At 55.7% G+C, this 24,128-nt stretch overlaps 5 protein-coding genes across 5 annotated transcripts; 3 read left to right on the plus strand and 2 right to left on the minus strand.

Moving 5' to 3' along the window:
* Nucleotides 1-409: 409 nt before the first annotated feature.
* On the minus strand, nt 410-1,519 carry TGME49_217855 (hypothetical protein; the record flags this gene model as incomplete). The annotated part of the gene is made up of 2 exons (XM_018779791.1): nt 410-655; nt 1,316-1,519. 2 exons carry the CDS (start codon nt 1,517-1,519, stop codon nt 410-412), a joined length of 450 nt encoding a protein of 149 aa, XP_018634874.1.
* Nucleotides 1,402-13,095, plus strand: TGME49_217860 (hypothetical protein). Its single transcript, XM_002371312.2, has 2 exons — nt 1,402-8,475; nt 8,888-13,095. Exons 1-2 carry the CDS (start codon nt 2,612-2,614, stop codon nt 12,309-12,311), a joined length of 9,288 nt encoding a protein of 3,095 aa, XP_002371353.1. The 5' UTR covers nt 1,402-2,611; the 3' UTR covers nt 12,312-13,095.
* Nucleotides 13,096-13,451: 356 nt separating this feature from the next.
* Nucleotides 13,452-20,745, minus strand: TGME49_217870 (DHHC zinc finger domain-containing protein). The gene is made up of 7 exons (XM_002371313.2): nt 18,586-20,745; nt 17,832-18,017; nt 17,248-17,290; nt 16,664-16,704; nt 15,683-15,790; nt 15,398-15,461; nt 13,452-15,028 (listed from the first exon to the last, which is right to left on the minus strand). Exons 1-7 carry the CDS (start codon nt 19,030-19,032, stop codon nt 14,625-14,627), a joined length of 1,293 nt encoding a protein of 430 aa, XP_002371354.1. The 5' UTR covers nt 19,033-20,745; the 3' UTR covers nt 13,452-14,624.
* A 771-nt stretch (nt 20,746-21,516) lies between these two features.
* TGME49_217875 (hypothetical protein) lies at nt 21,517-22,255 on the plus strand (the record flags this gene model as incomplete). The annotated part of the gene is made up of 2 exons (XM_018779792.1): nt 21,517-21,760; nt 22,233-22,255. 2 exons carry the CDS (start codon nt 21,517-21,519, stop codon nt 22,253-22,255), a joined length of 267 nt encoding a protein of 88 aa, XP_018634875.1.
* Nucleotides 22,256-22,287: 32 nt separating this feature from the next.
* Nucleotides 22,288-23,526, plus strand: TGME49_217880 (RNA-binding protein Nova-1, putative; the record flags this gene model as incomplete). The annotated part of the gene is made up of 1 exon (XM_002371314.2): nt 22,288-23,526. The coding sequence occupies one exon, from the start codon at nt 22,288-22,290 to the stop codon at nt 23,524-23,526; it is 1,239 nt and encodes a 412-aa protein (XP_002371355.1).
* Between the last annotated feature and the right edge of the window lie 602 nt (nt 23,527-24,128).

Consider the following 24,128-nt stretch of genomic DNA (forward strand, 5'->3'; position numbering starts at 1 on the left):
ACAGCACAGACTTAGGTACTGACAGGGAAACGTGGGTGTGAGAGCACACAAACGAGTGATGCCGTTGCCGTTTTTTTAGCGCTCTTGTGTTCCCAACGGAGCTTTGCGCTTTAGTACCCGAATTTAATTCGACTACAATGATGGCTCAAAACGTTTGTAGGTGGCACACCGAACAAGGCCGAACCGTCCGTTTCGTCTTTTGCGAATTCCAGTATGGTGCCTCACTCTTCTTGTAGCCAAAAACTCGTCCCTTTTTTTCTTGTTGGTGTTCGTTGCGCATCCATTCCACGACAAGTTGCTGCCCTCACTTCTGCAGAGGCCTCCCGAACCGGCTCGCCCTCCAAAAAAACTGAACCCTTGGATTCAGAGAAGAGTGACCAGGTCGTGTTTTGGAAATTTGCACATATGTTTAATGGAGACGAATATGAGTACTGGAATTTGCCTTTCCGGCTAGGACAGCCCCCTTTACCTCCTCGCTCTCTTTAAAAGTCACCTGAAGCTGTAGTGCCCGCCTCAGGCGGGCAGTGACCTGCGTGCCCATGAGCGAGCCCGAGCAATTCGCACTAAAAGCTGGTGGCGATTTGAGGCCAGCGCAGATATCAGAGCGCTTAAGACCCGCGAGTCCGTCATGTGGCGGACAAAACTTGTAGACTCCCTGAAAACAAGCAGCGACATCCACATGCGAGGAATGCTTGCTGCCTTGTTTCTATGTAAAAGAGTGAGTACAAGCCTGACACCCACTTAGCTTTCCCCTGCCCTGCAGACGGCTGTCTCAAAGATTTTCCAAACAAACGGCGCTTCAGATTTCTGCACATCTATGTGGATGGTGTAGAGGCATGCATACGCGAATGGGAGTGTGTGTTTGCAAGGCCAATTTTCGCTGCAAATCACCCCATTTCCGTCGGTAAACGCCCGCCGCCCCCACCGCCTCGATATCCGTTGCCGGTCAGCCTTTCTTTTGGGTTGGTGCCTCGTCACCGCACGAGGTCGAAGACAACTTCAGATATTGGTTTTCCTGTTCTTTTTTTAAAACGAGCCGGCTTCGTCCCGTGCTCTATGGTCCGTAAAGTTTTGGGTTTTCACGACAGCTGAACGCACTGCTGTCTGCCAGAGAGCACGTTTGTAGCCCGTCCCGGCTACAGGAGCATAGTCCTAGTGCGTTTGCCCCATATGTAAGTCATCCGTGACCCTTTATGAATTTTTTTCCTCCCAGTCGATCGGCACCGATGAGGATCACCCGATTCTTTCCGCCTCCTGCACTCCAGTGTCGGTTCCTCATGAGCGCATTTTCTGCAAATACGGGGTAAGACCTCACCTCCTTCTTGAAGTATCGATCCAGGGATAAAGTTCGAGAACTCAAGAGACAACAGCGTTTGGAGGTTCCAGTCGCGGTCTTCATGGGTGACTTTCCGAGCTTCTTAGGATTTCGTGTCCTCTTCCCCTCATGTTTTCGTGAATGGGATCCCTTTTCCCGCGCGACCCCGGTGAACCGACTGCCACTGCGCTCCCTTTTCAGCATCGGAAGCGGCGTGGGTACACACGTCGGGTCTCGTGTACGTTTCGCTTTGTAACGCTTGTCTGTCCACACTTTTTGTGGCAAAAGAAATGGCGCATATCTGTGCACTTGTGCAGCGATTATGGCCGGTCGCGACCGCAGCTGCTACGTTGGTTCAGAGAAGTTGAAGTGACCGTCGTCGATGGCGATGCGGTTGCCTGTTGACACTCATTCCTTGCTTAGCAGGCTTCCCCCTGTAGTCCAGTCGCAAAATATATAAATGTATACTTTTATGTTGAGGTATGCAGACAGTATGAGAACAGCAAAGGCGACAAGGTTCGCTGTGCTGGCTCTGATAGGGGACTTACTCAAGCTTGTTATGAGACAGCACTCTAGAGTCAGAAGGGCAAGCACACGCTGCACTGTTTCCTGTCATTCGTCAAACAGGTAGGACTGCTGGTGCCATGGTCCTTTTCATCTGTGCATCGAAAACCTCGTTTGATGACGAACCACGGGCTCTCACCATTCAGGGTCCGGGGTCCATGTAATAACGCCTACAGACAGTGAATTGAGGATGGTGCGAAGGGGGCAGCCACATGCCCACTATCTCTCTGGATGACGCGACGAAAACTTTTTAAAAGCTGAATTGAGTGTATTTTTTTCAAGCGACTGCAAGTCAGCAGGGAGCAGCGTGAACGGGACTTCGGCGTCCAGCGCCGAATTTTTTTTCAGCCGTTTGGACCCCGTCGCGTCGTTGAGCTTCGGTCGACAGAGCTCTCGTCACGCCCTTTTCCTCTCTATCTTTCAATGGATCGGATCCTCCACGGGTCTCTCGCTGCCTAGTCTTCTTGACTCTGTGGCGAGTTCATTCCCTCTGGCCCTCTTTGAAAAAGACGTTGGCATGTGTGTAGCGGGGCGTTGGCCTGTGGCAGGCTGCGAAAATATCCTCGGATCTAGGTCGCCGCAACGCGCCCGCCGGTTCCTGTCTGCGAGGCCCGCAGCGAAGGACGGGCACCTCGAAATCGGCTGGCGACGAAGCCTCGTCCTCGTCCCCTTGCTGCCCCTTCGCTCCCGAGGCGCGGTGTTGGACAAATCGTTGTGGCTTTCTCGTTGACAATGGCGAAAAGGCAGAAAGGACTGCTGCGGCAGTCGCCATCGCGAACGATCCGCAACGGTGTCGGTGAAACCGGCTCGCGCCCAGAATCCGGGCCAGCTTCCCTCGCTCATCGAGCCGCGCTGGAATGCAACGCCTTCCATAAAAAGTCCCTTCAACGCAGTCCTGCGTCGATCCCTAGCGGAACTTCTTCTCCCGTACCACAACTGTACGCAAGCGCACAGGCTGCCGACGTGGTGAAGCCCTGCGAGCATCCGCAGCTGAGTGCGGCGGCTTCTTCAGAAGAGCAAGCCGCAGTGCAACTCGTCCAGCAGACGCCAAGAAGGACCCGCGAAAACGAACGCAGCGAGGACGCGACCAGAGAGGCGAAAGGGAGCGCGTCCCTCGCCGTCTATTCTCCTCGAGTTTCCTTCTGCGACGCAGCCGGGCCGTTCGCAGACCTTCTCAAAGGGTCGTCTGGAACAGAAACTCAAGACCCGCCCAACAGTCCGGACCTCCACATGTGTACAGACTGCTCTGGCGTCTTGTCCGCTGCGTCGCAGCAAACGGCGGACTCCGACGCCTCGAATGCAGACCGCAGCGAACTGTCAAAGTTCGACTTAACACCGCGCGCGACCTACCAGAGTTCCGCCACGCAGCAGGCGGGGCTTCTAGACACTCGGTCGCAGGAGGCGCGCGTCTTTTGCATGATGAACTCTCCGCACAACGCGAAGAGCGCCGCTGGTCGTACACAGCAGTCGCCTTCGGCAGCTCCATCGTCTCCCGCGCTCCTCCCAACCGCTCCTCTGTCAGTGCCCCAGAGAGATGTCTCAGATCGACGACTCGCTCTGCAGACGCACTTGGCGACTCTCGAACGCAGACTCACTGACTTCCTCGGCATCGTCGCCGCCGCCGCTCCCGGTGCCATGGGTGCAGCCATCGGAGTGGCTGCGGCGGGGCCTCCGGCGAATCCGAGCATGAGCTGCACATCGGCCGCGAAGGGTGCGAGTTTTCAGGGCTCCTCCACTCGTCAGAAATCCGTCGGACCCTGTCGAATGGCTGTACAAAAAACGCCGCTTTGGGGGTCTGTAGAAGCCACGCTTGCTTCTTCGGCCGGCCGCTGCGGAGGTATCTGGTGGCTCGGTCGTGAGGAGAGACCGTCGAGTCCGCGCTCAAGAGAAGCCGATCAACTCGGCGATACGCCACCGAAAAGCGAAGAGACAGGGGAGAGAGCCTCGACGCAAAATGGAGACACTCGCCTCCCAGAGGGGGAGACAGCCCGTCGCGTTCCCACACACAGCCTGACAGAAAACTCCGGGAGTCCCCTCTCCGACGCGTTGGAGGCGAAGGTGCGAAGGTTGACAGAAGTTTCCTCACGAATTCACCAGCACCCAGGCAACGCCCATTCGCCGACAGGGTATGTACAGGGCGCGGGGCAGGTGCCCCTGGCCAGAGGTTTGTTGTCTATTGATGTTGGCGCGACGTCTTGTCGCAGCTCCCAGAGCGTCAGCAGTCTCGCCAGCGAGACCAGTGACGTGAGTGGCGAACCGCGAACTTCGAGACAGACCGCAGTGTCCCCGATGTCCGCGATCGTTCTGAGAGACCCGGAGGAAACCGAGCGGGCGGTGACAAGTCCAGCGAGCGGCCCGAGTCCTTGGCAGCGCAGGGCAGGAGGCGCGCATCGCCTCAGGAACGGCCGAAAGAGAAGCGGTGAGAGTGACGAGGCCTTGAGTGCGAGCAGAGACCGAGGCATGACTTCGAGGAGTTCTGCACAGAGCATCGCCGGCGTTCAGAAAGTAGCGCTAAATCCGTCTGGAGGGGACGCATTCTTCGAGAGTTCCGATCTCAACACAGGCGGCTCTGGATCGCGCGGAGTCGCCTCAGGTGGAGCCGCTGGCGACGGAGGCAACGCGGCCGACCGAGAGCGCAGAACCAAAAGCCCAGAGAGCCGTGAAGGTGCGGCAGATATTTCAAATGCATGCGCTCAGACGACCGGTTCCATGGGGATGCAGGAGCTCTCGCACGAGTCCTTGTCTGGCTTTGCGTGCCTTTCGGGAGCGGACTGTACACCTGCGCTCTCCTGCTGCTCGGTCTCTGCATGCAGCGGCTTCGGACATGGGTCAGCGTCGACGCCTGTGAGTCCTGAAAAGCCTACGGACTGGACAGCGACGCCTTCGACGGCAGTCACGTGTACACCCGAGATGACAGCGAGTTCTCAGCTCTCGCTGGAGACAACTCAGCGGGTCCCCCTCCGTTTGCCGCCAAGTGAACGCGAGCGTTCTTTCGACAGAAAGGTGAACGAGAAGGCGCTGCAAACACCGGGTAAAGAGGCCAAACAGCCGGAGGGTCGGCAACTTGTCTCAGGTGCGCCTCTGGCTGCGACAAGAGGTGAAGACTGGAGTTTTCCGTCTGATAAACGCCTTCTGGAGCGACGCGACCTTCCTGGCGAAGCCGCGCTCTTCCCTCATGTCCCCACATCCGGAGAGTCTCGGCTCGCGCCCGCTGCGTCCTCGCCCGACGCGGCTTCACGACACCCAGTGGGCTCCGCAGCGGTCCTCAGGGGCGCGTGCAGGCTGCGTCGAAGCGAGCCAAGAGACAGGTTCCCCCACAAAGAGAAAAAAGGCCCATACGCGCCTTCCTGCGAACAGGCCTCTCTCCAGGCGAGGGCGGAGCAGCTCAGCAGACCCGACACTGGAGAGGGAATTCCGAACCAGCTACTGCAGCATCTGCTGCTCGTTCTCCAGTGTCTAGATCAGGTGAAGAACATGCAAGCGGCGCTCCACGTGTGTGTGGCGCCGCCTGCTGAGGTCCGGGGCCTCGAGGCTCCTTCTGGCGCTCTGGACACTGCGGAAGTCTGTCTGCCGTCGACAGCGGCTCTGCTGTCGGCGACCGCGGCCCTGACCGACGAGGTGGATCTGGTCGGGCACCGCTGGAGAGAACGGGGGCGCCTCGTGGCGGACGTCGCCTTGAAGAGCACACATGCAGCTGCGATGGCCGGCGCTCTTGCTGCACTTCCTTCTTCGGAAGAGGCCCCAAAACGGCGAGGCGCGTTTCGACGCCAGGCACCCAGGGACCAGGCAGACGCCTTCGATCGGCTCTCTGCGGCCGTACTGGCGGTCACGGAGGCAGCCGCCGATGCAGCGGCTTGTGCTGCCCATGAAACTGAGGACGACAGAGAGACAGAACTTTTGAAGCGAGGCCCGCCGGCCAATCGCTTGGAGAAGCGCCCGAGCTCGCGACCATTCAGAGAGAGCGGGTGGGGGTGCAGGACGCAACTTCCGAAGGAGAAGCTGCGTTTCTTCAGACGGTTTTCCACCCCGGGAGGGAGAAGCCGACACGCGACAAGAAGCTCTGCATGCGCCAAGGAAGGGAGGCACTTGGAAGACGCAAGGGATCGCCAGAGACGTCGGAAGCGCATGGTGCAGCAGTCCAGGCTGGACGGCGAACGTGAGAAGCCGTGGAGAACTCAGAGGGAGGCGGCAGGCTGCCTTCGGAGCAGCGGCGACGCGGCGTCAAGTGAGAGCGAGCCTGGAGCGAATGGAGTGAATGAAAAGAAGAGCGACGCTGACGGACGTCGCTGCCTCGGATTTTCCTCACGGCTGAGCCTCGAGCCAGAGCTGCGCAGACGCGAGGACAGTCAACGTTTGAAGGAGGCGCGAGAGCGGAAACAGAACGGGGCTCTATCGCTCCTGCAAGGGAGCTGGGTCATTCGCCTCTTGCCGCCCGCTTCTCCAGAAAGGAAGGTTGAACAGAGAGGCTGCGCGGCGGCGGCTCGTTCCGCGGCCGCGAATTTCTTCTTGTCTTTCGCTGGAGGACGAAGGGGGAGGGAAACTGCCTCAAGGCAGGAGCCCGAGGCAGAGGCCTCCTCCAGCTTTGCGTCCAGACTCTTTCCTGCGAGAAGGAAAGCGAGTGGAAGCGATAGAGCCAGACAGCTGCCTCGACAGGAAAAATGCTTTCTGTTCGTTTCGGCAGACTTCAGCCACCTCTGCTGCGCGGCGAGCCCACCGCCGAGCGTCGTTCGAGCTACCGAGGGATCCCGGGCGGCAGGCGATTTAAGGCGCGCCGTATGCACGACCACGGAAACCGCTTGCAGTCTGGGAGGAGCGGCGACCTCAAACGTTTCGAGAAAAGACTCCCGAGAACTGTGCGCCGGAGAAGGGAGCAGGGGCAAGGACGCGGCGAGAAGACAGGCGACGCCGGCAGCAGACGCCTGCCTGTTTTGCCAGGGGTCCCGACGGACTCAAGCACTCTCAAACGGGGACGGCACTGAAGCGTCCACGGCAAAGAGTGAGAGGCATGCCGATGACTGGACATTGGCTGAAGAGACGGTCGATCACGGCTTCGGAGCAACTTCTGGAAGCGAAAACGGAGAAAGTATCGTCGGAGGCTCCCCCTCGTCTTCACAGAAAAAGCCAGGAAGCGATCTGCCGTTCCAGGGTGTACAGACACCTGGGTCAAATTGGGAATCAGAGGGTTGCGGAGGGACCGGGGCGGATGAGCTTCTGGCGTCTCCGTGCAGAAGCCAGCCGCGTCTCCACGTTGCACTTCCCGAAACAAAGGGAGTGCATGCGGTTTCGCCACTGGAGGAAAGTCGCGCTGGGGATATGCTTGCTCCAGGGATTTCCTCCCAGTCGCTGGAAGCGAAGACTTGCTCCCCGACCCGGCTCGGGGCTGACCGGACGGTTCCTTGCTGCGATCGGCCCTCAGCAGCCGCGACTCGAGTTCGAATCTCCGAGGGAGAAGGGGGCTCGACTGTGTTGGGATTTTGCTGTTTAAGCGATTCCAGCGTAGCCGGTAGCCGCATGAGTCGAACCTCTGCCCAGCGAATCACTCCGGTCGTCGCGTCTCCCTGTTGTGCTTGGGAGGAACGGACCCCAGAGAGTGAGTGCTCTCTCTGCGGGGACATGACGGCAAGCACCGTCAGTGCTTTGACGCCGGATTACCGGAGAACGCCTTGTCAACAGACAGAGAGTCTAGATCGCGCAGGTTGCACGTCGCAGCTTAAGGCGTCGGGCAGCGCTGTTGTAGCTTTTTCGGACGGCCAGGGAGGCGACTCGGAGGGCGCGGATACAGACGCGAGTGTCGCGCCGTCTGTGCTCTGTGTGGCTCTGCCTGCCTTCGCTTCTTGCCAGCGAAGGAGACAAGGGAGAGCGAATCGAAAGGCTTGTCTCTCGTCTGCGTCGTCCCCGACAACTGGGGAGCCCAGACACGCAGCGCGTGAAGCGCGGCGCCCTAGAAAAGAAACCTCCCTCCAGACTGCGTGTGTCAAGCGCTCCGCCTCCAAGTCCTTCTTCAATGCATGCAGCGGGAGCGACAGCGGCGGCCGGCGCGACCAGCGGGACAAGGTATTGAATCCTCTAGATCGACGTTCGGAACCTAGACGCCCCAGCTGGGCTGTCGCAACTTCCTCTGAGAGCTCTGGGAAGACCTCCCGTCGCCTGGAGACTGCCTCGAGACAACAGGCCGTCGGCGCAAGGGGATCCCCGTTGGGAGTGGCGCCCTCTCAGTTTCCGTGGAAGTCTCCTCAGTTGATCGTTCCTCTCAGCGCCGTCGAGAGCGTCGAATACGGATACTCGAGCAGCGCCTACCATCGTCTCCAGAGAAGCAACTGCGCGCCCCTAGTGGCTGTCCCTCCTTATCTCTGCTGCTCGATTCGCGTGAGAAGAAATCGCGACCAGACACAGGAAGGAAGCGAGAGAGGAAACCTAACGGACTGCAGCTCTGCAGCCAGCGTTGCTTCCTGCTGGAGCGCATGCACGCCACAGGCCAAGCCCGAGTCGAGGCGCTGGGGCACCGAGGGTGGGAAGACCCCTCGGACTGGCCTTACTCGCGAAGACGATTTGGAGGCGTTCGACTTCATTGTCCTCAGCGAAAGCGACGCTGCCAAGTGAGGAGGGCATCATAGGACAGGCGAGAGACTCTCAAGTCAAGCCACCAAACGCTTGGATGCAGTTTTGACAACTCAACTCTTGTGTCATGTTTCCTTGTCTCTGAGTCTCGTTGCCGACTCTTCTAGCGCCGCTTCGCTGGCACACAGAACAGGCTCCGAAACTCGGCCTCAGAGGCTCAGCCGAGAGGTTGCCCGCAACGTTCCGACCGTACACGTTCAGTATGAGACTTGTTTCACGAACTCGCAAACTTCCTCATACCTGTGCCTTCCTCGCCAGGGCAGCCGCTTTCGCCTGGCGAGTCGAGGTCTCCACCCGAGGTAGTGGATAGGGTAATGGTTTCTTTACGCGTACCGTGACAGTCAGGTTATTCTCGGTGAACATTTCGCAATTTTCTGTTTCTGCATGCAGATGGGCAGTCAGTTTGAACAGCTTGATTCGGCACGATCCGCGTCGCGTCCGCTTCACCGCCGAGGAGTTTTCTTACCAGCTTCATGTTATGCGCCAGCACCACACACAACGCCTGCGCCTCGAATGTCTGTTGGCCCACACGCAACTGCATGCGCGGCGCGGACCTGAAGCTCGCTCTGAGAGTGGGTCCAAGAGGCGTTGCGAGAGGCGAGAGCCTGCGGACTCGGCTCACAGCTCCGCCTCTCGGGCCGCAGACTTGGAAGCCCTCGCCGGCATCCAAGACTTCACCACAGCGATTTCGGGGTGGCAGGAGGTACACCGAAACGCAAGTAGTGCTTTGAAGATAGGCAACGTCAGGTCTCGCAGCGATCGAGACAGCGATTTCGTTGTGGAGAGCAGCTTATTAGGAGGAAAGATTTTAGAAGGTGAGACGCTAGAAAGCGAAGCGTCAGAAAGCGAGGCGTCAGAAAGCGACACAGACGCTTCGTGGCGAGACGCGTCCTGCGAGAGCTCTCGGAGGTACGATTTCAGGCAAGGGGCGAGGCGTCCTCGACGCCGGTGCGGACCCTACAGATTCTCTTCTGCACCGCCACAAATCTGCGGTTGCAGCTGCTGTAGCACGACTACAGGAAGTGGAGCTGATTTAAACAGTGGGGACGAGTATGTGCGCTTGAGGTCCTGGGCTCCGTCTGCTCTCTCTCGGCTTCCGTCCAGCTTGCGCGGTCCCTCCTCAAGGCGCGGACGAACGCCTGGAGACCCGAGAATGACGAGGCCCCGCGTGGCTCCGAAGGCGGGAGACACCCCGACCCGGGGAGCGACGTTCTCGCGTGCTCTCAAGAGCACCGAGGCGGAGGGCGACGGCAGCCAATCACGCGCTTGCGCCTCCGTTGGAGAGGCAAATGTTGTCGATGATTGCGCTGGGAGACAAGGCTGTTCGCGCCCAAGGAGTGTGGGGATTCGTACGGCTGCTGTCTCCTCGCCGTCGCTGCCGGCGCCTAAAACCTCAGAGGAGCAAGGTGCCCCGGGCGGTTGCGGCTTCGGACTGGCGGGGACGGAGCAGGAAGAAAACACACTTCCAGACGCCTCAGAGCCCCCCAAAAACGCTGAGAGTCGAGAGGAAAAGGCGAATCAAAATACCCAGACGCCAAGCACTTCCACCGCCCAAGTCGGGCCCGTTCGGGGGCAGTCCCCGCTTCGCCGTGGCATGTCAGACGTCACTCCGGGAGCTCTGGGTGTCAAGAGGAGCTCGGGAGTTTCTCGGTCGCTTCCGACCCCAGCGTTGGCCAATTGCCCCAGTAAAAGCTTGGTTGGGGGTCGTCCTGAGCTTGTGCCGAACTCAGTTCTCGGCCGAGAGCCCGCTGCACTTCTGCGTGCGAATTCCAGCGTGTCTGGTCAGTCCCTTCCGGACGAACAAGAAAGATTTGAGTCCAAGGCGATGAGGAGCCTGTGGCGTAGCAGGAGTTACGCCGCTCCCGCAGCTTCCGCCGAGATGCGGCGATGGGCCTCTGCCGGTGTCTCCTCTGTCTCCAACTGTGGCTCGCAGTCGGGCCGCGGGACACCCGCCTCAAAGGCGTCCACGACTGAGGCTCTTTTGCGGTTCCTGAACCGGAGCTGGAAAGCGAGCAGGCGCAAGGAGGCGAGAGTCTCCCACACGCAGTCAGAACACCGAGGGACAGAGGGACTCGTCTCCGGAGAACAGTCACCTCCGTGTATGGGGCCCAGTCGTGGGGGGCCTCCCTCCGGCCCTGCCACCCAGTCGTGTCTCTGTCGCCTTCCTCCTCCAGCCCTTCTCCCTGGCGACAAACTTGACGCGAGTCGGAGCGTCCAGAGAGACACGGAGAAAGCGGAGTTCTTCTCTCCTGTCGTTGTTGGGTCTCACCCGCCGTTTTATCTAAACGCTGTCCGATCGTACGTTTCAGGCCTCTTGTCCCCTCCCCACATCACGCAAGGGGCGACCTGGGTCGTCCCTGGTCCCTTGGAGTGTGGCGGCTGTGCTGCCCCCGTCCGGATGCACCAAAGGCATCAAAATCAAAGACTTGTCGAGAGCCGCGGCAGCGCCTGTGAAGCACTGGAAGTGATACCTGGTCTGTCCGTGGAGCCTCAAGGCGAGGGCGAAGCGCGAGTCTCCAGAGGCGGCCTGTCCAGCTCAGTCCCACTGGCTCCTTCGGGTGCGCAGTCTGAGGCGAAGAGATGGAGGTCCCTCACTCGAGGTTTCGGCCTCTTCGCCCGGCGCCGACCCTCCGAGGAAGCCACACAGGCCGCCGCGGGAAGGCCCGTACTCAAACGGTCTGCATCTTGCTTCACAGCGGGAGACAGACACGCCTCGTGCATGCGCTTCACTGAGGCCTCAGCCTTCCCGTGGTCCTTGAGGCCAACAGTCGAGCCCGCGTCCCAGACCCCCGCCGCCGGAAGCTGTAGAAGCTGCAGCGCCACCCGGTCGCTTCCACAGGGAGACGCGGACGAACTCCACTGCATGCAGTCGGTCGGGGACGAGAAGGAACAACTCGAATCTGCTGCGCCTGAAGCCAGTTTTCCCCTCGGGATTTTCGTCCCTTCCTTTCCTCCCGTCTTTGGGGGCAGGCCGTGCTGTCTCCATCCCACTCATCAGGGGGGTCGTGCATGCAACTGGCGTCGGGACTGGGCCGGTTGCAGCTTTCCACTGGCGTCTCTACACGAGGTTTGTGGGACAGCAGACAACGGGGACATTGGAGGAGTTGGGGGGACACCCTCGGGGCCTGTAGGACCAAGTCTGCTAGGGACGCACACCGCCGGGTGCGAGACTGTATTTGCGGAGAAGCTTGTCGTCCCTCTTCATCAGACTCTCCACAAGTTCCTCCACAACCCACATGACCCCGAGAAAGGACCTGTCCCCCCAACCTGCTTGCATCGCAGGCCACCCATCCTGGCCGTAGGAGGCATGTTGTACCGCTGTCAAACTCACGAATGGTGGACACCGAAAGGGGAAAGCGATCAGCCTGGAGCTGGCGAACTGGCTCCACTGTGGCCCACCGCTCGGCTCCAGGTGCCTGTCTCCTCGCCTCACGAGTCCGAACAGAACCTGACGGCGGTGTCCGATCGGAGCCAAGATCTCCAGGTTTCGCGCCGAGGTTCCGCGCCTCCGCGTGAGGTTTCAGCCTCCGCTGAGGGGTGGAAGAGGAGAGGAGAAGAAAACACAGAGAAAACAGATTTGCCCGCACCCGTTTCTTCTGACATTCAAAGCAAGCAAATCAGAGAATGGCTACCCCAGGAGACAGAAAGCTCCCCAGAGACCCTCATGACTCCAGTTGCAGTCCCTTCTCTGCCGGCTGGGGTAGGCGACGAAGATGAAGAAGAAGTCCAGTTCTGTATTTTCAGTGAGGACGAAGAGACACGGAAAGGTGAACGGGACGGGCTGCATGCAGCACAAAGATGTCCTGTTCCGTGAGCGCCCCGAGTCTCGGCCACTTGAAAGAATCCCCTAGTTTGTGGGAGGCCTCAAGGATGGCTTTGTCCTCTCAGTGCGGCCTCTCAGCTTATCATGTGTGGGATTGGGTTCCTTTCCATAGCGACCCCTACAACTCCATCCTGCTGCTACTTCTCTAACTACATGTTTAACGCCAGCAAATGAAGGAATGGGCGCAGCAACGTTTGTGAAAACGTCCTTCGGTTTTATTCATGTCTCCTCTGTCGAGTGAAGCAGTCGCGTGCAAAGACGCATGGTTTCACAGTTGAGACTCCAGAGAAACTGACACGCGGGTCGATGTCTCAGAACATGGAGCAGGTAAACGCCTTGGGGCCCACTCCCGTGATGCGCTCACAAAAAAGAGATTGACGTTGGTTAGCAGATATTCGCGTAAACCAGACATCCCAACAGTAGGCAAGGAACTAACGTGTGAATGTCAAGCTAACCCCAAAACTGTAGAAAAATCGTAAACTAGCTAAAGTGAAAAAGCTGAAAACAGTGTCTCTCGCCAACAGCGAAGAAAACAAAACTGCTCTGAGAATTCGTGAGCGAAGCCGAGAGAATACGGCCGTTCTGAAACTGCAAAAAAGACATGCGATGAAATGACTGAGTCCAATTCATTTGCCTCTTTTTTCGTGAAGCGTCAGGGCCTCCACGTGCTCAGCTGTCTGTGCGGAAGCATGGGACAAAGCGAAATCCATTGAGGTGCCACTGCTTTTTGGTATCCACCGTCAAATCCTAAGGATTCTAGCTGTGAGCTTTGGCGCAGTCTCCCGCTTCATAAGATATGCTACGTCTGGGCTCTACTTACGTGGATCTATATATACATATATATATATATATATATATATGCGAAGCATCATCTATATGTATATGCATACGTGAAGAGCAACCCCCTATATGTAAAGAAGAAACCATATACGTATGCATGTTCACGTCCACGTGTACACATGCACCAACTACATGTTTGCATGTAATTAGAGAAACACCTATATGTATAGAGAGGCGCCCTGCATATATATATATATATATATATATAATATGCGTTTGTGTGTGTAGCAGCAACCTGCAGGTTTGCTGTCTTCTGAGCTTCGCCTGCGGATCGGGAACGTAGAGAAAAGCTAGCAACTTCTTGGAGTTTCTATCTCTCAGTTTCTGCTGCGGAAAGAACACACGGCCAACCTGTGCACAAGCGGATGAAGCCACAACACCAGATGCATGCCTCCCACCTCTCAACTTTGCGAAGCGTCCCCCCTGCGTAGACAAATGCATATATATATATATATATATATATATAACCTCCATTTATATATACATATATACATATATATACATACATGCATACATAACAAACATACAAAGTCATATATAAGCGAGATGCCTACGTGTAGGCACGCATACATAGATATGTGCATGCTCAAGTTGCTGCATGCGCGTCCAGCAAATGGGTGTGAGCCCCGCACCTGAATGCATGCACGGAGAAAGTATGCTGCTCGCTTCACGAACCGGAACCGGTTTTCGCAAGGCATCCCAACAGTGCCTACACGCTTCCGACTTTACACAATAGAATGCGAGAAACGCATGAACTCCATAAGCAAATTTTGGAAGCGCATCCTCGCATAGCCCTCTCTGAGGACAGAGACAATAAAGAATAAAGTTCTGTGTGCTTGCTGTACACCACCGCTCCCCTGGACTGCTTAAAACTTCCCTTCCCCTTGACATGAAATCTGAGGAGCTGGCGGTGAGAGAGTAACCTCTCGCCTTTGTGGCCTGCGAGTAGCTGGGTTCCCCCACCCGCCCCAAGCCCCTCATGAGGAAACAGTTTAACACACACAACGCATGCACCGAATGCAAATACCTACAATGGGATCGGCAGCGACGCGTCTGCAGCTTCGCAGTGGATTTACGTCGAATGACAGAGAAGAAAAAAGCGTCCCGGTTCTACGAAGGAACAACTAGAATGCGCGAGAGCAACAGAGGCCCCAGACATATATATATATATATATATATGCCTAGACATTCGAGGAAAGCGTGAGGATAAGTGGGTACACTAGACTCCTGCAATTTCACACGTATCCTTCCCTCAAAACGTTCTTGCAAACGAAAGAAACAGGTGACAGAGGAGTGTCATCCGCCTCGAAATACACGTAGATATTGGTATGTATACATTTAAAGAGAGAAAGAGGTAAGTATGCAAGAACAGACGACCACTCTGTCGCACAACAGTTTTTGCAGACAAACCAGGTCTGCTTGACTCTTGGATGCAAGAAACGAGAAATTCTCTCTCGAGCGAAATTAGACATGTGCATCACCGGACCCAGCTGCTAGGCCGTCGTCAGAAACGCCGTCGTAAGTTAAATCCGTATCTTCTTCGTCTCGCTTTCCTGCTCGTCCCCCACCCTGTCCTGCATGCGCCCCACTGTCACTCGGGCCATTTTCCTCTTTTCTCTCACAGAAGCCACCAAACAAAGCCGTCGCTTTTTCCTCTCTCTTTGCCGCTCTTTCGTCTTCGTCGCTTTCGTGCAGGGTGCCGCCAGTGTCGTCTCTTTCCTTTCCTTTTCCAGAAACGCCATCCAAACTCGTTGTCGGGGCGGAAGCGAAGTCGCGGAGACCCACCGGGATGCTGCTGTCCCCACTCGGAAACGCCGTCTCTCCTCCCAGAGGCGACTGCGGATCCAGTCTATACGGAAAAACATCTCCTAAAGGAAGTCACAAAAGACACCGAAAACCTTCAAACGAATCTAAACTCGCTTCACTGCGGCGGCGCAGCACTCTGGGCCTTCATAGTCATATGCATGTATACATATATATATACATATATATATATATATATAATAGATGCCTGTCTACACCCAGCCTTACAGATAGGCCAGAAGATACGCACATGCACATAAATATATACCTGCATGTGTGAGAATGAGGGCGCATTCGACGTTGCTTAGGAGGACGAGCAGACCGAGTAGAAGAAAACGCAGCAAGTGCGAAGCAAAGGAACACGATAAGAAGGCGCAGGAGTGGAAGCCCTCGTTTTTCTTGAAAGAGAGAGCCAACAGAGACGACAGCCATACCTGAGCAGATGGGTTGTCGGGGTGTGACGGGGAGAAACCAGGACCAGTCAAATTTGCCGAAAATCTGAAAAAAGCAAATAAACCTTCGTCACCTCTCGTATGTCTCGAATATGTTAAGCCGCATTACCGCCGCAGCTACAAATATACGCACATGCATGCAGTACGGCTACCTATCCTTCTGTGTCACGAGCGTACCTCCACGAAGTCCCCGTGAATCCAGTGATCCTCCACAGTAGGTGTGAGGGCTTCGGCAAAGATCTGCAGGCAAAGGTTCTAGAATCTCACCTGTTGCATGTTGGCAAGACGGCCGACATTGTACGGATTCGCCGAAGGATACTGCACCTCGATGGTCGTCATGTTGACGAGAACGTAGTAGAGGTGAGTGAGGAACATCTGCGTGCGACAGGAAGATGGACGCGAGAACATATTCATGAAAAACGGACACCGAGCGCTTGAAGGCGTCTTTTCAACATTTTCTCGACAGGAATGTCCGGAATATGGGGAAACAGGAGCCCAGCCCTCGTCCAGGACGACAGGTACAGGGTCGGAAGACGAAGCTTGAACTCACGTTTCTCGACACCAAAAGCGAGCTTTTCCGTGGACACAAATGGGCCTGTTCTTTGAAAGGAACGCGAGACGTTTTCCGTGAAGGCACATGCAGGTGCGATCTGAGGAAGAAGAAGGCTCTCCGATGCACGCAGTCACTTCCCGCAATCGGAAATGCTCTTCCCTCAGCAGTGCCCTAACTTGCTGCTTCCCTCGATGTGTCTTTCTTTCTCTGTGCTTCTTCTCGCGTCTCTCTACGTCCTTCTTCTCTCTCTTTTCCTGTTGCGCCATTCAGTTCTCTGCCCCCCGTCGCTTCCCTCCTTCGCCGAGGTTGCACGGACAGAGGAGCCATCCGTCACGGCTTGCAGTGGCGCTACACATCGGTTAGCAGGATAACTTTTCCTCTCGAGTCACAAGTCGCTTGAAACCCGGTCCGTCCAATTAAGTCGGTGGCAAGTGACAACAAGTGCTCGGTGCTCTGAACCTCATACGTTTCTCAAATCGAATCTGCCAGAGAGGACTTCAGTCGAGCACGGTGTGCATGTGAACTATTCGTCGCCGTCACTACGAGGGATACCAGTCCACGTAAGACGCCAGTTTTAGCTCCGTTGTTAAGCTAGTTAGACTGCTCGAAACTCGTAACAGCCGCGGAAAGGGGAACTTGTGAAGTCTTAAATTCTCGCCAGCTGAAAAGCTCGCTGCCCACGGTGGAAGCCTCACCACGAGTGTGACGAAGCCAAATGTAACTTGCATCACCCAGGCTGCATCGAGACACACAGCGCACAGAGAACAGTCCAGGAACTGAAGCAAACGGACGAACGTTCCTTCCTTGGCACCTCTATGACACGAAAAAAAACGTACTTTTCACTGAGAGAAGCTCCACACTGCAGCCGCGATCTGACAAACTGAGGATTTACTCTGAAACCCATGCATAGTGCAGGCACGTGAGCATGAGCAGAACCCTAAACAAGCCCCTATATATATATATATATATCTTTAGTCAAACGAAGGGTCATCATCAGTGATACCTTGCTCAGCGCGAGCGTATAAACATTTGTTTATCTTTCTAAGTGCTCGCCGGGAGTCATTACTGCATGTTGTTCTTAGAATCTGAGTGTGACAGGCAAGATCTGCGATTGTCTCTGTCGCTCGATGCGATAGAGCGACATAAATGTGTCTGTTCACAACTGTCCTTTTTCTGATCACGTCTAAGACCTCGAGACGAAAGAGGTGAGTGGATTGAAACAGACCCAGAAAAAGGCGCTTTGGAGAAAGAGACAGCCTCGCGCCAAGAACAGTCTTACAGATCAAGAAGACGCCCCATGTTCCTGGAGAAAGCCCCTGGCCCTGCAAATAAACACAAGGGATGAGAAAATCTACATGTGATAATACAAACATAGACATCTACATATATACATGTATTTATAAATAGAATGACAGACGTGTATATATAAATCCATATGTATATGTATATCGCTGCTCAGCATGCACCAATATGCCGTCCACTCAAAAGATATTGCTCTGTTACACTCCCAAATAAGGTACACCTCATGGTTCTTCACTGTTCTCAGAGGACATAAAGAGCTGCGGGTCGGTGTATACCGCCGCATTTATCTATTCATGAGAGCAGGCGTAGGTTTACTTGTCGAAAATGGGGATGCCGTCGATATATTAAGGCAAAGAGATTACCTTTTGCAGAATGTTGCATGTGTAAGCGTGCATACTTGTTAACATTGATGGACCGTTGTAAACATATATATGCAGATTTCTCTCCAGGCACGCCCTCACACAGACGGCTCCATCATCGTTTCCTTCTCTGGTGCAGAGCCCTTTCTGGGATTCCAAGATTTCCAATTTGCCCCTCGCCCTATATTCGGTATCCACTTACACGGAGGGTGTTTACGGAGAACAAAAATTCGTCGACGATCCAGGGCGCCGAGGAGGCGCCCATGAAAGTGCACACCAGCGCGCAGTAGAAATTGAAGAGAAGAAACTGTTTGTAGTTGTTGAACCCGACACAGTTGCCTACCCACGGACAGTGGTGGTCCATTCGCATCACGCACTTGTTGCAGATCTGCAAACGAGCAGCATCCGAATAAAACAGAATTCTCTCCAGTGCCGACGCGCCGAAACAATCAAAATCTGAAAGCAGTGTAAACCTGCTACACCACACCACATGGCAGCCAAGATAAAGTGCAACACAGAGAGATAATATCGTATGCTCTTCCGAATGCATAGAATCGAGATCCTCGATGAAGCGGGAGTTGCCCTGCGCATGCGCCGGAACCGCTGTCAACACGCATGCACTGGACAACCGTGACTCTCGCGACCGTACGCCAAAGTGAGGACCTCAAAAAACATGGGTCTCAAACAGACGAGCTTCTAACCTTTGAGGGCTGCGATATCAAGCAACCTGGCTCCCTCACCGTTTCGTATCAACCACGTTATATGCACGAATACACGCAGATGCACCTATAGAAATATATATATATATATACTGATATCCTTATGTAAATAAAACAAGAAAGAACATGGAGCAGCAGTTGAAAAAAGTACGGATGCAGACGATTCCGTATAGGAATGCCGAAAAGTCTGTAGAACGCATGCACATTTGTAGACAGTCTCAAGGTGTATGTGCTTACGGAGCAGTGGTGGGCTCTTTCGGGTCGTAGCCCCTGTGCGCAGTGAGTGCACGTTGTGGCATATCCAGGGTGAAAGTCCCGAATCCGGAACGCACGAGATCGAGGTGCCTCCTCATCTGTTCTCGCGCTCTGCACCCCGCCCTCGCCGACAGATCCATCCGGTTTTATGTAGGGAATCTTCTTTGCAGTCGCTTCGGCGCGCCACGCTTCGCTGACTTCCCCAGGGTCTCTCAGAGCGCAAGCATAGAAGCACCAGAGGGCGAGGAGCCATAGCGCCGCAGCGCAGCTGCCAAGAACAGCCGCGAGTGGGACATTGTTGTCACGTTCAACGAGTTGTAAGTGGAGGTAAATGTACACGTAGGTGATCCAGGCAAAGAGGAAAAGCCCCGTGACTATGACAAGGGGAATCAGCGACAGCCCCCTGACGGCGCGGCTCGTCGCGTACATCGTTTTCACCGCAAGCAGACAGACACGCTCTGCAAAAGTGAGGTGGCAGGCTCAAGCTGCAGTTGGTGCCCAGAGAAACCCTCTGGCATGGTGCAAAAGGCGGACGCCCGAGAGGAACGCCGCACACAGACTCCCCGAAACAGAGACAAGAAAAAGAATCAATACGGAGGAAGACGTTACAGTGGGGCCGACAGTACACACGATATGGGAGGTCGTGAAAAAGGATCTAAAGGGGAAGCACTTTACCCGCAGTGCGGCAAGAACTGAAACAGCCGCGCGAGTCGTGGGCACAGCACACACCGGGAAATGCAGACCTTCGTATTACGTTGATCATGAAACGTGCGTCGCAGGACTCTGATCCGGTAACGAAAGGCCTTCAAAGTCCGGGCCAGTAGTCTAAGTCGCAGAAGACACTGTCTAGAACAACGTCATAAATGCTCCTTTGATTCACGACCAACAACCGAACCTCCGTTTAAGCGTCCAGAAAATCCATCGACAGTGATATCGCAAAAAAACTCCAGTGACGGTTTCACCTGATTCCCGTTGGCTCTTCGACCGCAGAGTGCTGAACGAGCCACACGCCGACACGCGCGGCCAAGGGAAACGACTGTTAGCAGAAGCCTTCCCGGATCCAACTGTTGACGCTTACTAGAAAGGTCTTTTGGCAATATGGAAACGCTGTCTATATTTCTGTGGACTCTTGAGCGTCTCTCGTCTGTTCACAAAACAGGGGGACTCAAACCGCATAGCCGGGGGGTTCGCTGGACCGCCAACAGAAGGCGAAAATCGTTGTTCAGAAGGAAACGAGAGAGCGAAAACGAGCGAGAAAAGCAACGCAGATCTAAAGGTAACAACAAACTCCTCCACACAAATTACAAAAACTCCGTCGCGGAAGGGTTTTGGACTTCGACGCGAGATGACGAGGGAGCTGAACACTCTCACGAGACGTGGTGCTGGTAATGGTGCGTCGAGACCGGAGAAGCAAGCCTAATTACACTGGAATGTGTGTGAGTTCTTATTCAGTGGGGTACTTGGGAACGATGGACGCTGGCATCAGCAACTGATAAACCTGACACGAACTATATTTCATGTTCCCATTAACAGGGTCGCGCGTCGACTCAGCGGCGTGTGGTTCCTAACTTCATCACAGGGAAACGGAGACCTGAGACAAAAAACGCCGCCGGAAGCGCACCAGAAAACCCGCAGAACTGGAAACTTTTCGGAAGTACCAAAACTTGTGATAGAGACGAGTCTTGTTGAGCGAACGCTCGATACTAGCGCCTAGCGAAAAGAGACCCCAATGGCAGGGCCGAGTCAAGCATTCCTTCCATTCAGCGCTTTCTGTGAAACAGTCTCCAGTAAGGTCTTGAAAATCGGTTAAAAGGACATAAATATCTGCCCCTCGTTTGCAATTTCATTCTCATTCAGCAATTTAGCAGATCGCCGGCATCTCGGCCGGCCATGTGCCTCGCAGCTTGCACGGTTCCCATGGCTCAGCAAGCTGACACATCTGCGCTATGTCTCTCGTGATTTTTCCCCATCTGCATTTCCGGTCAATTCTCAACCCTTCAAATAAGTAAGTAGATGGCTTCCCTGGAAACACTGCAAGGGCCTGTCAACAAAAGACAAAAGGGTTCAAGGGTTCCGCAGAGAGTTCCGCAGGATTCGGCAAAAGACACGGGAAAAACCAAGGGTGCAAAAGCTCACTATACTGAGGCCGGCTAATAGACGAAACTACATGGAAATGCCAACGCTTGCACCAGGGGAAAGAGTGGCAAGCCCGTCTCGAACATGTTTTTCTCCTGTTTCGATCAGCGATCTGTTTCAAGCTATAAAAAGCACACGTCGCTCTCAGTCCTTGTGAAGGGAGCGCTCCTGTTCGTTCCAGAGAAACGCTGCACTGCAGTTCCTGTAAACAGTGTGTGGCGATCCGCGAAACGGTACTGCCTGTACATTTTGAAAACTAGTGTATCTGGGGTTCTTGGGGGGAAATCAGCCTCTCATACCGTTACTAGAGAATCTCTATGTTTACCGTCGGTGACGGAAATCTCCGTACTAGTGAACGTATCTACTCCTGGGTCATGCCGCTACTGCCACGAAAGCTGGTAAAACCCTAGTACGAAAGATAGCTATGTATTCAACCACACCGGTGCCTTTTAGAGATCTCGGCTTCTCTGTGCGATACGAGAGAGCGTGCCGATGTTTCGTGAGCGCAGAAGAACGGGAACGTCCGCCGAAGCTGCGGAAAGCGATGCGGACCTAAGTAGAACACTCAGTGGGGGGCCGGGGTGGCACGCGTGTTGGTGGCGCGTTTGTTGCGCATTTTTGAAAATGCTGAAGGGTGCCCGTCAACGCGGAGGCTTTTTCGTCCCTCTATCGCTCATTACTACTCTATCATGCATTTTTTGTCACAGCTCGTGTCCTCTTCGCGGCTCCTCTATCCCTTGCAGACACGTCCTTCTGCTCTAGTGTTGACACTTCCACATGTCTGATGCGGACGTGAGCGTGTCGAACGGGGGTATTTGCGCAGACCACACTGCGCTGTGCTTTGCTCGCCTAGGTCAACGCGCTACTTTCGCTTACCGGCCCGAGCGGTGGCTGTTACTTTCAAAGTGTGATGGTTTTTCGAAAGGCGTCGCGTCTGTTGTCTCCGTTCCAGTGTGTTCACCCAGCGTTTGGGATAGGAACACGAACGTAGTTCTCCATACCCCAGCCTTTCCGAGAGCCGGTAAGCGCCGCTGCGGGGAGTTTTCCTGAGCGTATGTGGTTTTGAGCGTTCCACACATGTGGTGCGAGTTTTCTCCTTGCGTTTTTTCGACCTTTTTCTTCCAATGAGTTGGCCGCAGCCTTTCGGATCCGCTAAAACCAGCCGACAATTGCGCAGAAGGTTCTACCGTCTGGCGGTGCAGTGTGCAAGCGTATGATTATAAACGACTACCGTCGAGTTTTCTCCGTCCGACCCGTTCGGCCTGCGCGTCAGAAAAACGTTTCCATTCCCTAATCGTCAATAGGACATTTCACAAGTCCAAACTTCTCCGTGCTGCCGGCTTCCAGTCCGTTCCCCGGAGTTAGACAACACGAGACATCGTTCCTCGTTTCTCTGTGCGCACCGGATTTTTCGCGGGAAACGTTAATTATTCCAGGTGTTTTTGCTTGTCCCCGTTTGTTCATGTCTCGGCGCTCCCGCGTTCTTCATTAAGTTGTCCGTCCGCTCCGTCGGTAATCCACTCTCGGTATTAGTCACCTCTCGCAGACATGGAGACTTCGTCCACGCCTTCGACCAAGCGCTCGGCTTTCCAGGGCCCGTGCTATTTGAAAATGATCGTGAACAACGTAGCGGCCGGTGCGATCATTGGAAAGAACGGCATCGCAATTGCAGCGATGGAGCAGCAGACCGGCTGCGCGCTGAAGCTCTCGCCCCTCAACGCGTTCTACCCTGGCACCCAGGACCGCGTGCTCGTGATGAGCGGCGAGCAGGAGCAGGTGAACAACGCGCTCGTGTTGATTCTCGGGAAAATCAAGGAAACGGTCACGTCTCATTTCGGGACCTCCGGGACTCAGAGCGGTGCGCAGGCAGGTTCCACGGGGAGCGGCTCTCCGGAGCTGGCCCGCCAGGCCTTTGGCAGCGACGCCGCAGCTCAGCACAAGATCACCTGTCGCCTCGCCGTTCCCCGCTCTGCGGTGTCCACCATCATCGGGAAAGGCGGCCAGCAGATTCGCGAGCTCCAAGACACCACCGGTGCGCGTGTCCAGGTGTCGAGTCGCGAGGAAGGTCTTGCGGAGCGCATGATCACCATCTCCGGTGTCCTGGAGCAAGTCCGGGCGGCGGCGCTCGGCATCGCGTCCTGCATCCAGTCTGACCCGTACTTGCGGGATCACATGCATGTGGTCTACAAGCCTGGCGCTCCGGGGGGGGGCGCGACCCTGGGGGCAGCTCCAGGGGGCCTTGGGGGCGCCCTTGGCGGCCCCGGGTACTGCGTCGTTCCCAATGTGTACGGCAACGCGCCGTACGGAGGCGGAGGTCACTTGTACGGCCACGGGGCAGCGGGCCACTCGGCCGCCGCGGACGCGCTGAGTCTCCAGTGCGAGATCTCCCTCCAGGTCCCGGATCAATCGATCGGCGCTGTGATTGGCCGGAACGGCGCGTGCGTGACGGAAGTCATCAACGCCACGGGCGCCCGCGTCCAGATCAGCCAGAAGGGGGACTTGGTGCCTGGGACGAATGACCGGAAAATCGTCCTGTCCGGCACGGTCGGCGCTGTGCACAGCGCGCATCTCCTGCTGCTCCAGAGAATCCACGCCGTGCAAGACGGAGCGGGTGGCAAACACTCCGCGGCAGGTCCAGTCTCTGTACAGGGCGGCCCCAGTGCTGCTTCCTCGGGGAACGGCATGGGAGCCGCTGGGGGCCCACTGGAGCTGCACAGCGCTGTGCAGCAGCCCCACGGACTGCAGGGCAACCTCCACTATCTTCACTCGGGGGGCTACGGCTATTGAGGCGGAACACAGGAAACGCAGTTCAAAGTAGTTGTGGACGGGAACAAAGCTGTAGAAAAAAAAAGAGTCCCTCGGGGGTGAGAGCCGGCGCGGCGCGTATGTGTGTGTCGCGCGGCACGCTGTCGGCGGCCAACCCGGCGTTGCACGCACTGTTTCAGTCCAACATTTGAACGGCAGCAGTGCCGCAGCACGCAGCAGCCGCATGCGCGAGTAGATATTTGGTGAGAGGCAGCAGACAGTTTCCGTATACACCTGTGTTTTGTGGTTGAGTGGCGCCTGCAGTCCAGCGTCGGCCTGCAAGTGTGCAGGCAGGTCGTCCGGAGGAAGGAATGTCAAGGGAGTTTGTAACAGAGGTGGCATGAGAGGTTTTTCGTGTGGATAACACTGGGCTATGGAAAGATGTCTCCAGCTAGAAATGTCCATTGGGGTTCAAGCGCCCCTCTTACCTTCCAGGCTTGCTCCGAACAGCGCTCTGGACAGCTATCCGGTAGACTCTGTCTGGATGAGGGAATAGAGTGTATGCAAATAAATATGTGTTTCTGGGTGTACATTGTGGTTGTCGGCTGTGACGGAGAATAAAGCAAGAGCTGTGCACGTGCGAA

Source organism: Toxoplasma gondii, chromosome XII (assembly GCF_000006565.2).
Source record: "Toxoplasma gondii ME49 chromosome XII, whole genome shotgun sequence".
Classification (NCBI taxonomy): Eukaryota; Apicomplexa; class Conoidasida; order Eucoccidiorida; family Sarcocystidae; genus Toxoplasma; species Toxoplasma gondii.